Genomic DNA, 14,202 nt, shown 5'->3' with positions numbered 1-14,202 from the left:
CCAAATTTAAGAGGCAATTCGATTAAAATCGAAAGTTTAAGATAAAGTTTAAGATGAGTTCGAAAGTTTAATAATGAAAATGTTATATAAATAATCTTATTGTTTTTAGTTTCTTTTGAAAAAAATAAAAACTTAAAAAAGACCATGCTCTTTAAAAAAAAAAAAAAAATAGTTGTAATGTAATAATAATTAAAAAAAAATAGAGCCACTTTTAAGTTGTAGGGTAGAAGTAAAATCTTCAGTCCACCAACTCCCTTCCCTCACAAGTCATATATCAACCTCATCCCTTAACTTCAAAATTCTTCAAAATAAAACCCCACAAAAGGAAAATAATCACAACAATTTCAAAATATGGTTCTCTCTCTAATCCTTCTCTCTCCCCTCTTCCTTCTCCTCGCCTACAACCTCTACAACCGCCTCCGGTTCAAGCTCCCCCCAGGGCCACGCCCGCTTCCGGTCGTCGGAAACCTGTACGACGTCAAACCGGTCCGGTTCAGATGTTACGCGGAGTGGGCGAAGCAGTACGGTCCGATCATATCGGTGTGGTTTGGGTCGACGCTGAACGTGGTGGTGTCGAACACGGAGTTAGCGAGGGAGGTTCTGAAGGAGCACGACCAGAGCCTGGCGGACCGGCACCGGAGTCGATCGGCGGCGAGATTCAGCCGGGATGGGAAGGATCTGATCTGGGCGGATTATGGACCGCATTATGTGAAGGTAAGGAAAGTTTGTACAATCGAACTGTTCTCTCCGAAACGACTTGAATCTCTGAGGCCGATCAGAGAAGATGAAGTTTCCGCCATGGTTGAAGATGTTTTCAACCACTGCACTAATCCTGGTAAACCATTTTATTTTATTTTTATTATATTTTTAAATTTTTGGATTTGGGGATTTGGTGGTTGCAGAGTAAGGTAGAAGAAGTTAGAAGCAAAATGGAATTAACGTGTTGTGGGTCCCACTATTTTAAATATAATTTTGGCCAAATAATTAGAAACGTCCTAATAGGTAATAACTAATAAGTAAGATTTGCTTTTGTTAAGTGTAGCTCACCTACCATTGTGAATTTGATAAGGTCTAAGACTCTAATAAACAGGCTGTTTGGAGTGGGGTTGAGAACTTGACTCTTTATTTGTCCAAAGAGTTGGTAGACTCGACAATTAAAAAAACGTCAAATTTTATATTTATTGATTCTTAATATTATGGATCCCTAGAGTTCATGTCTTCACAACTCCACTCTTGCCTCATCGTATTTGAGGTAAAGAGTGGAGTCATGGAGTCGAGAGGGTGGATGGAATTCACTCTCCAATTTCAACTCCTTCGACCAAACACATCCCTATTAGATATAACTTATCCTTTTTAAAATCTAAGTTTTATGCCATAAAAGGGTCAATTTCACTCTCCAATTTCAGTAAGTATTCATAAAGGGGTCAATTTCGTAATTTCACTTTATGATCATGCGAGCAAAAAGTTGTAAAACTTTATGTTTTAAGAAAACATTTGGATCTTGTATTGGTCAATTGTCTTTGACAAGTCATGTACTCTTTAAAATAGTTTTACTTTTTTGTAAGCTAAATTATAGAAAACACTTTGACTTGTCATTTGTTACAAAAAAAATAATAACATTATTTTCTTCATAATGGTAACATTTTCTCTTAATTGTTTATTAACATTTCAAAAAGTAATTTTGCAATATAAATTTTTTAAGGTAATTTATTTTGTTACTTTATGTTTATTTTAAATTATTAAAAATTAATAGGTTAAAAAAGTCAAATGAGGAAATGTCTAACTGGGAAATTAATTTGTCATTGTCGATGAGAAGATGAGAGAAGGGAATATTAGAGTCAACGCCCCATTTGAATTCCAGTTGGTATTTTTAATTCTATTTTTTAATATTTAACCATTTTTGTTTAATTTATTTTATTAAATTTAGATTACTCTATCTTTTGTTTTCCTCTTTAGAAAAAGATAGTAAACATAATATATTAATTTATTTTTTATTTTTCAAAACTAACTTGTTGGCGTTGTTACTAAACTAATTCTTATAGTGGTGTATTAAACTTTCATCGGTATATGAATTTAAACTTTAAAGTTGAATATTTTTCTTATATTTTATGGACTAATTTAAATTTGGGATTTGTATCAGAGAACTATGGAAAGAGTTTGAAGCTGAGGGAGTTTCTGGGAGCAGTTTCATTCAACAACATCACAAGGCTCGCATTCGGGAAGAGGTTTGTGAATTCCAATGGCGTTTTGGATGAACAGGGCTTGGAATTCAAGGCCATTGTCGCCAATGGCCTCAAGATCGGCGCTTCCCTGGCCATGGCTGAGCACATCCCTTGGCTCCGCTGGATGTTCCCTCTCGAAGAAGAAGCCTTCGCCAAGCACGGCGCCCGTCGTGACCGCCTCACTCGAGCCATCATGGACGACCACACCAAAGCTCGCGACCAGAGCGGCAATGTCAAGAACCACTTCGTTGACGCTCTCCTCACTCTCAAAGATAAGTACGATCTCAGTGAAGACACCATCATTGGCCTCCTTTGGGTACGTTATCCGCTTTCCCTTAATTTGATCGAATTCTTGTGGTTGAACATCGATCTTAAATGATTTCCAGATCTATTCAGCTCTGTGAAGTGAAATTGAAGCGCAATCTTCGATGATTTCGATCTCTAATTGATGTAGATGTGACCTTATGCAGGATATGATCACGGCCGGCATGGATACAACAGCGATTTCAGTGGAATGGGCAATGGCGGAGATCGTAAGAAACCCTAGAGTGCAGAAGAAAGTTCAGGAGGAACTAGACAATGCGATTGGAGTAGATCGGATCATGACAGAGAACGACTTCTCAAATCTTCCATATCTCCAATGCGTCGTAAAGGAGGCGATGAGATTACATCCACCAACGCCATTAATGCTGCCGCACAGATCCAACGCCAACGTGAAGATCGGCGGCTACGACATCCCCAAAGGCTCGAACGTGCACGTGAACGTATGGGCGCTGGCACGTGACCCGGCAGTGTGGAAGAACCCGGAGGAATTCCGGCCGGAGCGGTTCTTAGAAGAGGATGTGGACATGAAAGGGCACGATCTGCGACTGCTGCCGTTCGGAGCAGGGCGGAGGGTGTGCCCAGGGGCTCAATTGGGTATCAATTTGGTGACATCAATGTTGGGGCACCTCCTCCACCACTTCGAATGGACTGTGTCGCCGGGGATGAAGGCGGAGGAGATCGACATGACGGAGAGCCCTGGTTTGGTGTCGTACATGAAGACGCCGGTGCAGGCGGTGGCCACTCCCAGGCTGCCTTCAGGACTGTACAAACGTGTGCCTGTGGACATGTAAGATCTTCACCTTCGTTTTGTTTTGATGTTTGGTGTTTAGATTTTGGATTTACTAAAAATGGGTTCTTCTGGTTGGAACTGAGGTTGAAGATTGTTTGTGTTAATGGAAAACTCTTCTGTAAATCTCAAATGTAGGCAACCATGACAGAAACAGATGTTTTCAATGAGTATTTCATATTACTTTTGAAGCCTTTTCTACTTTTTCTTTTTCTTTGAATACTAGTTCATGATCAGTAATCTATGTTCTATTCTAGCCAAATATTCAAACCTCCACCTCAATTCTTCAACTCAAAAGACAGGAAAAAATGAAAATCTAATAGTCTGTGTAGAGAGGTTTACTATCCATAATGTTTTGTATTCTTTTAGATAACCCTCTCTATTAAATTCCCTTGATGAAAAACTTGTGGAAATGTGACATACTCTCACATTTACTAGATAAGAAGACCGTGAATTTATAAACGAAAACATAGTGAAACTAAAAGTAAAATCATGAGAGCTTAAATCCTAACACATATGGAGGTTGGTTTGTTTTTTACTTTTGTATGGAGTTACTTCTAACTTCATCAATAACTTTTGGTTTAGGGAAACTGCATTTTTTATTTTTGGAGTTTGGATTAGGTTGCATTTAGGTTTTTAATTTTCAAACTCAACAATTTTATCTTTTGTAATACTCTCGGTCCTGCAAGAGTTGTCATTAATCCCTAAATAAAAGGAGTTGGTTTGACACCTATTTATTCATTAACAAAATATGCTTCTTAATGTTTTAAAAAATAAAAGAATCTTTTAAATTTTTAAAATAAAAATGTTTTATTCCCCTCCATCTCTTTCCCTTCCCTCCTTCATATTAGTTAATTCTCTATTTGGTATTTGATCATTTAAAACTTTTAATTTTACTCCCAATGTATTAAGAATTCTCAATTAGATCTTTCTTCTAAATGACGTGCTCACATGTCTAAATATATATGTGGAAAAAACAACTATTTAATTATAGGTTGGCTTTATTAACCATTTTTTTTTCTAGAGTAAATATTTGATAGGTTGGGAATAAAATTTGAGAATTTTTAAATGATTAAGGACCAAAATGAGAATTATCAAGACATTACCATCTGATACATGTAGCCTTGTTTTTAGAGCTTTTGAGTGAACGGTTGTTTTAAGTATTTTACACTCTTCAACATGTTTTATTATTCGTAAATTAGTTTAGGCTTTGTCTAGAGTTAATTTAATCATAGAAGGAATGTTATTCAATTGAGGGAGCTTTTCAAATATTGATACAAGCGATGGCTTCTCTCCTTTTAGTACAACAAATCTGTGAGAATGGGAATTCAAATGTCTATCCAAAATTCCTTAGACCAGGAAAACGTAATTCATCAATGGTAATCTAAAAAGTAGACCTCATTTGATTGTGCTTGATGTTATTTATCTATGTTTCATAATCCTAATAAAATGTGGAGCCACTACCAAATCTATAATCAACAAATGGAATCTCTTTAATTAACAAATGCAATCTGATTGCAGATATGAAAGGTAACAATCAAATTGGGTTTGAAAATTTCATGAAAATACTTTTGAATAATTTTTTCATTTTTGCCCTCATATACAATTAGTGTTTAGGATACTTTTATTCTAAGAGAATGAATCTGCCAATACTACTATTATCATTATAGATATTATTATCAATTGACCCAAAACGAAAACAGTAAATATTATGATGATGGTAAGAAGATAATGCAAAGTAAATCACCTCAATCTTAAGTAGATTACATTTGAAAAATACCCAAGTAAATATAACCAAAAGCAATCCAATCACATTTATGATTGAGGCCTATTACGATTGATTCATTAATAGAATTTCATTGCAATTTTACCTATTTTGATTATAGGTTCGTAAACGTGGCCTTAATCAAAACTAAAGGCTTTTAGGTGTGATTTACCTGACCTATAATGCTGATAAATTGTTGAGGATTAAAAATAAATAAATAAATAAAATAAAGGGGTCAAATTCTATGATTATAGCACTCAGTACAATCTCATTCACATATTCACCGAGTGTATTTAGAAAGAATGAAATAATATGTCAAAATGATAGAAAGTCTGATGTTCGAACATGCATCCAAATAATTTCAGAAATAAAAAGTATAGATTTTCCACAATTTAGAGAGAGGAAAAGAAAATTAAAAGTTCTTTTTACTTGCTTTCAACTCATTATCTCAGAGTCAGATCTCTCTTCAGTTTCAAATCAATAGACATCAAAAGGTAAAATACAAGGTATGAAAACCTGGTGACTTTATTCAATATGCCCAAATAACATTCTGGGAATGCAAAGAAACGAATAAAATCTCTGTTGATTCACACCAAAAATTTAAGAAGATAATTACTTGATGAAAGTAATAAAAACCCTTTTAGCTTCAGCAACTGAGGTGTTTAAGTAGGATGGATTTATTATAACTTACACAAATGGAGAGAGAACCGAGTTAAGCCTGGAGAAAGCTAGCATACTTGGCACCTAGAAAGAGCCTTTGAATGCAAAGGAGGGCATATTTAGTAACCTCAGCGTTCTCATGATTCATCAGTTTCATCACTCTTTCCTTGGCCTTAAGGTCTGTCACTATAACTCTCCCAGCTGGATGGTGTTGAATGAACTGTGAAAGATCAAAACAGGCAACTGCCAAAGCCCTTGGATCACTGGAACTGTCCAGAATTGTGATTAGGACCCTCAATATCTGTATCAAATAATTCACTGATTACTTTCACTTTCAATGCAACCAACAAATTCTTTAATTATATCATACAGATCTATGAAGGATAAAATGGTTTCTTAATTCTTTATATAAGTAGGAGCATCTTAATAAGTATATTTATTGAGTCCATTTAAGCATGATAATGACTTCATGAAGATTCTGGGGAAAAAAAAGGATCTAGAACGAGAGGGGGAGAAAAAAACCTTCAAGTCATTCTCTTCGAAGCTTGTAATATTTTCTCGCCAGAAATTTACATCTTTGTGCATAGGAGACCAGTCAAGATGCCCGAGAAGGACTTCTTGCTTATACTTGTCGAAAGAACTTAGTTTCTTGATGTTATCTTTCAACCCCTCTTCTAGTTGATTCAAAGCCTCCAAAAGGTCCTATTACATATTGGTGATCAAATTAGTAAGTACCCTATAGAAAAAAGGGGGAAAGGACTAAAAAATTTGCTTGGTGAAGAAATGTATATATGGTAATATAAATTTGAATAAAAATGGAAATCAGTCTACCTTGTTGGTACATATTTCCATATTCGAAAACGTACATAAAATCCAGTTTTAGTTGAAAAGAAGTAGGATTAACCCATCTGTTTAATTTTGCCAAAGAGATTGTGAATTCGTAATGAAGATTCTGTCTAGAATCTTATCCCAGTTGGTGGGTGGCAGGTAAGAATACAGTAACCAAATGCAGAATAGGCAGTCACACCGGGAAAGAAACTTAGTAGACTTTCAAAGTTTGAATTACGACAGTAAGAAACCTTTTTTAAGATTTTTTTGTAAAGTCATTGTCGTTATAGATTGGAAGTGGGGGTCGTGGGTTGCAGAAAGGTGGAACAAACGATGAAAAAAACTTTAGAAAGGTATAAAATGATCTCTCTACACATCCAGTATATTTGAAGTTCAATCACAAACCTATCTCAGTCCCTCCAACACCCTCTTTTCGGAAACATCAAATAGAGGACATTATAGGGAAGTGTATCTTGAAAGGGGTTGGGATCATAGAACTAAAGATTAGTAAACAAAATTATCCAGTCGTGAAAATACAATACAGAGAAATAATAAGAGCGATGAATAACGTCATTCATTTCACACTCAGAAGAAAGGAGAACCTATATCTGATACAGAAAGGGGGACATGGGATATAATTCAGCCATCAAAGACTTGGATAAAACACGTGACATTAACTTCCAACCATCAATGTTATGGAGATGATCTTGAGACAGAAAATAATGTCATTCAAGTGATTTTTATTCAATTGTTACATGTCGTTGAAACAGTGAGATTATTCAAATAATTCATGAAGTCAACCATTAAAAAAAAACAAACAAGATGTCCATCAATGAGGTTGGTGCATTGACTATAATCAAGAATATAAAAGAAACTTGAGAAGGAAAAATCTTCAAATTTTCGTACCTCATCACTCCATGCTTGTGATTTCAAACTTTGAACAACTTGTGGCAGTCCGAGACTCACCATTTGAGCTCCAAATGTCCCCTTGTAGAGTAAGTTCCTCAAGGTCAAAATAATAACTCGGACAACCTAGTAGAAATAGCACAAACAAGTTACATAAACATTGATGTTAGAAGCTGAACATGGTAAACCAGCCAACGTAGTCTAAGTGGTTAATCACTTCAAGATATAAAAAATAAAGGCAGGGTATAACACTGCAAAGAATGTACTGGAGAGAATGAATACAAGTCCGTTATAGCAAACTAAAATACGAAGAACAAGACAAGTAACTTTATTAGAATAACCACAATATAAACAAGAGGATGGTTTCACCTTCTCTTTTGTGGAACTCTTGACAACATCGATGAGTCTTGGAAGGGTCCTAGAAGTGGCCAAGAATTCAATTGCCGGCTCATAATATGATAAGAGCCAAACACAAAGACAAGTTTCATATAGAAGCTGTTATAAAAAGAACAGTTAGTTTCAATGTTAAAGTTTGCTTATAACAATTTTCAAAATTAAATGGAGTAATTGATTACTGAAGACAACCTTGAAAATGTGAACGCAGTGTCAAATGATAAATATGATAAGAAATCCAAAGAAATGTCCAACTATTAAGAAGATAAGTGCCAATGCCAAGAATTGAATTACCACGATTACCTGAATAGATTGTTGGGTCGATGCAGGAGAAATCAAAGGAATAAGCAATTTCACTCCATCTGCCTGGACGAAGGAGGATCTGACCTTTGGTTCCTTCAGCAGAGTTGCAAAGCAATTGATAGAAGTCCGTACAGCACGACTAGGATGTGAAGGATTCTTCAGCTACACAACATTTTAAGACCACTGTGTCAGCGTCGTTGAATCTAGAGCTCAATAATAAATTTTCAATTGACCAAAATAAATGGGCCACTAAAAGGGTGTGGATGACCTGCATCTGCTCTTGTTCCTTACATTTCAAAGTTAATCACCAAACGAGAAAAGTACATACATGATTAGGTTTGCATTTATGTTTACATAACATTTATTTTTTCCTTTGGGCTTTTGCTGAACAAATGTCACATCCATACCAATTGTCTTTTGTGACTCCTTTGGTTGCGGGGCTTCTTTCCCCCCTCTCTTTTGTAATTTCATACATCAATGAAATTGTCTCTTAAAAAAAATGTAACATTTTGAAATCTTATGACCAAATGAAACTTGACCCAAGACCTAAAGACTAAAGAGGTATTTCCAAACAACACATCATATATATGTATATATATGTACATGTAGATATATCTATATATCTATATATATACACACATATACATAACACACACACACACACACACATGTTTATATACATCCATTAAAACAGAATATGAAGGAATGAATAAGATATATAACATCAATGATCCCTCAGGAAAATTTTGAATGCATTTATGTTACAGGCTCTCTAATCTCTACATTGAAGAGATGGTAAAGAGATACTGAACATATGCAGCATACCTGTGCACAAAGCCATTTCACCAGTCCATCCAAAACATCATCGATGGTAGTAATTTTGTTCTTGGAGTTTGAGGCATCACCATTTGCAAAACTTCCATCATGAGTTTTTGATCTAGCACTATAGTTATGAGAAAGAAATTAAAGCATGCCAGAATGGTCACATCAATCATATATACACACATACACAACTAATTCCTTCAAATTTGTAGTGGAAAATATTTCCAAAAGTGTACCTCACTATCAGAGCAAGTATTTTACAGCTCTTCTCCTGTATGAACCAATTTCCCTTCCAAAGCAATCTGAATTACATAAGAAATTTATTAGTATTATACCTTTCCAAATATAACTAGCATACTGCTAAATATTCTGAATCACATGTAAATAAATGATAAATTTGTAATAATCCGGAGTTTAATTGAAAATTTTATTAAAAAATGCAAACAGTTAGTGTTGTAAGATACTTTATCCTTGATGTCCCAAACTTTTATTTTAAAAAAAAATAAACAAGAAACTTTTTTTTCTCTTCTTCCTTTTTTTTTCCTTTTCTTCTTGGGCCATTGGTTCAAGTAACATCAACTGAAACAAAACACTACTGAAATATAAATTATGAGAAATGAAAATCTGGAAACCAAAGCAGAAATAGAAGAATGTTTTGGAGGGGAATGTTATAAAGATTAAGTGCACAAAAACTTCGTTTGTGTCTTAGTTACTTGAGAATTAATAAACTTCCTCTCCTTCGAGGGCCTTTTCTTTCATTCCATTTGTTCCATTGATCCTCACACAGTCAGGATTAGAACTCTCCTTTAAGATTGATTTAAGTGGGATCTGAATAAAAGGATGTAGCCAACTAGAGTATAGTGTATAGTCAACTGGCTAAGGCACATGTTCTCGACCAAGGTCAAAAGCCCCCACCCCCTTGTTGTTGAACTCTAAAATGAGTGGATGTGAATTATGTCTTATATGTAGATTATAAAGCTTGGTTGAGGCTCAACCATTTGGGGACATGAAATTATGTTACTTTATACATAATGGAAGAATTAAACTTTACTTGGTCAAGAAACAATGTAACTATAAGCAAAGAATGTAATACATTAGAGAGAGATTGAAAAAAGCAAAAACAAAATGGAACAAAAAAAATCAATATCAAGATCGTAGAAATTAATGAAATGTATGATTAGCTTAAAAGATTGAGCATGAAGCCATGCTTGAATCTCATACATACCTTAGGAAAGGTTCATAAGCATCTTCGCTTGCAAGAGAAGGATCATGGAACAATCTTGCTCTTTTAGGGTTTGCTGCCAAAGCATAACATATATATCAGTAGGTTTGTTAGTGTTTGCTTTAACAATATTTATCTATAAACACTTTAGTTAAGACTTCTACTGATAAATATTTGAGTTTCCCACGTCCCTTAGTTGGAGAAACATTTTAAGAAGAAAATAGTAATACGAGATCTGATAGTAAAAGTATTTATCATCAATCTTGCTCCTTCCTTGCATTCTTTCATTTTGTTTCATTTCTAAAATTAAAAAAATAAGATAAATAATAAATAATAAATCAAAATCAAAACCACAAATGCTCTAATTAGATTCCCTAATAAATGATTCAACTTAAAAAAACTTGCTATCTTCTACCAAACCACTCTTATCCCAGCCCCTTCTAATATAATTGGATTATTCAATTTGTTACCTTGCAAATACGACATACTTTTCAGAAAAGCACCCTTTTATACACTTCTAAAAAAAGCCCCAGATATATCTCATGAAAATATATATATATGTATGTATGTATGTATGTATGTATGTATAAAATTCTTAATCTTTCAAAACTCCTTTCCAGGAGATATCCCAAACAGAATCATCAACTGCTATTCATATGAAATTACCTGTAAGCATTTCGTCAATTAATGCTAGAACATATTCCACTGTTTCTTCCTTAAATATATCGCGTAAAATGCTAACAAATACCCGAACATATGCCGGACCATCCTACAAAATCCAACTGCACTTAAGTGTTATGATAAACAATAAGTTCCCAATTCACCATTTTCTCTACATAGGGTGGACAAACAAGTTTTCATAAATAATAAGGATAATTGTTTTAAATGGCAAAACTGCTGAAAATATTTTCAAATATAGCAAAATGTTACTATCTGAATGTTACTATCTATAAGTGTCAGACAGTAACATTTTGCTATATTTATAAATAAATTAGTTCATTTTTTATATTTGAAAACATCCCAAATAATAAATAGATGAATTATATTATTAAAATAGAACATATAAGAGGAAAAATTACATCATCCAACAACTGTGCCCTGTAACTCTCTGGTCTATTGTCATAACGCCTTAACAGCTGAAGGCTTGTTCCACTGATAAGTTTAGTAGTCATGTATGTCTCCCATGGAATATCCCTTGTAAGAACCTTTCACAATTAGAAAAAATGTTAATGATGTAACTGTTGAACAAAATCATCTTTCAGGTAAAATGTTAAAATCCAATTACTGTTGAATATTTTCTAAAGTGAAATATTTTGGTCCAACAACCAGGTAGAGAATTCAACCTCATAAATCATATTTAAAAAAAAAAAAAAAAAAAATCATTCTTCTTAAACAATTAGACATATGCAATCATTCGCCTCAAATTTCATCACAAAATTGGAGAAAATGAAGTCAATGGAATAGAAGGTTATTATATAATTGTGTGTGTGGGGTGGGGAGTGGATCATCCAATAATGGTAACCTTATAAGGCGTTTTCATAATTTTTATAAGAAACAAAACTTTTACAATCCATGTGAAAGAACATTAAAAACATAATAAATAAAGATTTCTGTACGCACAAATAGTCCAGCCTTGGACATGTCACACTCAAATCCAGATCTTGGAACAAAAATTACTTGCAAAATTTCAGTGGATCACCTCATTTGGTGGGTGAATCTAGATGAGAAACCTATCACTATCAGTCTGGAATACGGAAGAGAAAAAAACCAATTCAAATTTACTTATTGGAAGAGTTGCAGAGTTTCACGATGCTTTTTCCAGGGAGGAAGCATTATCTCTCTATGATAGAAAGCAGCCGAGCAAGTTAAGTTTTTTTCCAGAACCCTGCTCACGATTAATTTTTTAACAACCATATATCCATTCCGGCCAAGTTACCAGAACTCTTTGAAAAAAACCTTGCTTTCTCTTCTATCCCCTCTTCTAAATGAAAACAAACTTGATTGTTCCTCAACTCAGGGACCCTGTACAACTGCATCTAATCTGATATCCATCAGCAGATTTGGCATTAATTCTATCAACCAGAGGGCAGAAACTTTTCCAAAAAACTTGGGAACACTTTTTGTTGAAGGGAATGACATGTTACCTTTGAGTTGAGTGTGTTCATGGCAGATGATTGGTAGTCAACACCTAAGTACAAGCCGAATGGAAGGGAATATTGAGCCTGGGAGCTCAAGTTTTTTATCCCCTACTCAAACCACAAAATCGAAGGATAGCCTAGAAGAACCTTTAAGATCTTCCCACAAAGACCTCCCTTGGCCCAGATAATTGGAATATCAGCACTCCTTCCCACTCCTAACAAAACCCTTTTGAATCCCTCCCCCAGCCTGAAGAACCACTATAAAAAGAAAACCTTCATAAAATGGGATTATTCCTTGTCCCAATATCCAGATCCTAAAAGACAGCAAAGAAGTAGAAGGGTGAAAGAGAAAAGTTAACTAAATAAATAAGTAAATAAAAAGACATCCAGTATCAATTACAAGGATGTCCCTAAGGGCATTTCAAGACCTCTGTGACAAATATAAGCTGAACATCAGAGGCATTGCTGCCTTAAAGAAGAGGAGTTTGTGACAAAACATTAACACCCCTTTGTGCTGGTAGGGCCTGGTAAGTTTGTGGTTTTTTCTTGTATCTCTTTCTTTCTTTAAGAAACCAGTACTATCAAATGAATATTGACAATGATTATTCATAGGAGAAAATCCCAGATCTTTTAAGAGACTTTATCCTAGTAACGATTCCAGAGATGATGCTTAAAAAGAAATAGTAGAATTGAACTTGCAATTGTTAAGCAAATGAATCTCTCAAGACAAACATCTTGATTTCGCTCCCTTCAATTTCTCGATCCAGTTATATTTTCTAATGAATGCCATTAAGATGCTTAGATGACTTATAATTTTAGATCCTATAAGAAATTTGCAATTATTTATAACCCATAAATAACGAGTAATGAACAATCATTGGATCATTGACCTAACTACTCAAACACATAACATTCAATCACGATGGGTGTAGTTACACTCAAACTAACAGTACAAATAATTCGATAACCCAAAAACATTTTTCCCCATCGAAGAAATCACGTTCTTTAGCGTACTACTATTTACAATCTTAGACCACCTCAGAATCAAATCTAAGAAGACAAGGAAAAGAAAACAAAAAAAAAAAACAAAAAGAATATCCAATCACTAACCTGCTCAGTGCTAAGCTCGGCCTGGTCTATTGCCATCGCAACTTCCGCTTGCAATTACACTACCAGCAAGGCTGCAGATCAAAGAATCAGATCAAATCCCCAAAATTGAACTCAGATTCACTCCACGAACGAGAAGAAAACTTCACTTGTCGTAAAAGACATCAAAATATCGAACTCCCAACAATTTCGAAGATGCAAAATCAAAATTGCTTCAACTATAAATGATGGGTAGAAAATGCCAAGAATTTATCAGTCGGAATGGGAAAGTAAAAAGGAAATATTCTTATCCCGATTCGAAAAGCAGTAAGGAGAACACAACTTACGATCTTTTCGCAAATTATGAAGGGGAGAGAATCGAATTAGCTCTTCCTTTTTGTTCTTCCCTTTCAATTTCCTACGCGAATTGGGTTGAGTTGGAGATTGATTGATTGGTTTATTTATTTATTTATTTATCTATTTATTTATTTATTGTTTGATCAACTAGAAAATGTATGCGGTCGATATGAACCGGATGGTTGGGTTGCCCTGAATGAACCGGATAGACTAATAGTACTTAATACTTAGGCAACCCAACATTTATATCTAGAGATGTCCACACAGCTGGGGACAAAGTTCAAGATGATTTTTCCCCTCCATTTCCTTCTCCATCTCACGAAAAAATTTTAGAGATTTCTTCCAAAATTCATTGGAATCAAGTTTCCCACATAGATTTTTTCGTCTTT

The 14,202-nt window shown here is 34.6% G+C and overlaps 2 protein-coding genes across 4 annotated transcripts; one reads left to right on the top strand and one right to left on the bottom strand.

Moving 5' to 3' along the window:
* The first annotated feature begins 299 nt into the window (after positions 1–299).
* LOC120091747 (cytochrome P450 98A2) lies at positions 300–3,534 on the top strand. The gene is made up of 3 exons (XM_039049862.1): positions 300–835; positions 2,141–2,538; positions 2,693–3,534. The coding sequence occupies exons 1-3, from the start codon at positions 352–354 to the stop codon at positions 3,335–3,337; spliced, it is 1,527 nt and encodes a 508-aa protein (XP_038905790.1). The 5' UTR covers positions 300–351; the 3' UTR covers positions 3,338–3,534.
* A 1,963-nt stretch (positions 3,535–5,497) lies between these two features.
* Positions 5,498–13,928, bottom strand: LOC120091490 (V-type proton ATPase subunit H). 3 transcript variants are annotated; one of them, XM_039049555.1, is made up of 12 exons: positions 13,804–13,928; positions 13,481–13,551; positions 11,312–11,437; positions 10,899–11,001; positions 10,236–10,308; positions 9,247–9,312; positions 9,014–9,131; positions 8,189–8,350; positions 7,862–7,987; positions 7,493–7,618; positions 6,281–6,460; positions 5,498–6,059 (listed from the first exon to the last, which is right to left on the bottom strand). In XM_039049555.1, exons 2-12 carry the CDS (start codon positions 13,514–13,516, stop codon positions 5,811–5,813), a joined length of 1,365 nt encoding a protein of 454 aa, XP_038905483.1. In that variant the 5' UTR covers positions 13,517–13,551; positions 13,804–13,928; the 3' UTR covers positions 5,498–5,810. The 3 variants fall into 3 exon arrangements, with proteins under 3 accessions (XP_038905483.1, XP_038905484.1, XP_038905485.1); XM_039049556.1 differs by having other exon boundaries at positions 13,481–13,695; positions 13,804–13,901; XM_039049557.1 differs by lacking the exons at positions 13,481–13,551; positions 13,804–13,928 and having other exon boundaries at positions 10,899–11,014; positions 11,312–11,429.
* Positions 13,929–14,202: the final 274 nt, after the last annotated feature.

Source organism: Benincasa hispida, chromosome 11 (assembly GCF_009727055.1).
Source record: "Benincasa hispida cultivar B227 chromosome 11, ASM972705v1, whole genome shotgun sequence".
NCBI classification, from domain to species: domain Eukaryota; kingdom Viridiplantae; phylum Streptophyta; class Magnoliopsida; order Cucurbitales; family Cucurbitaceae; genus Benincasa; species Benincasa hispida.
This window is presented reverse-complemented; position numbering and strand designations above follow the sequence as displayed.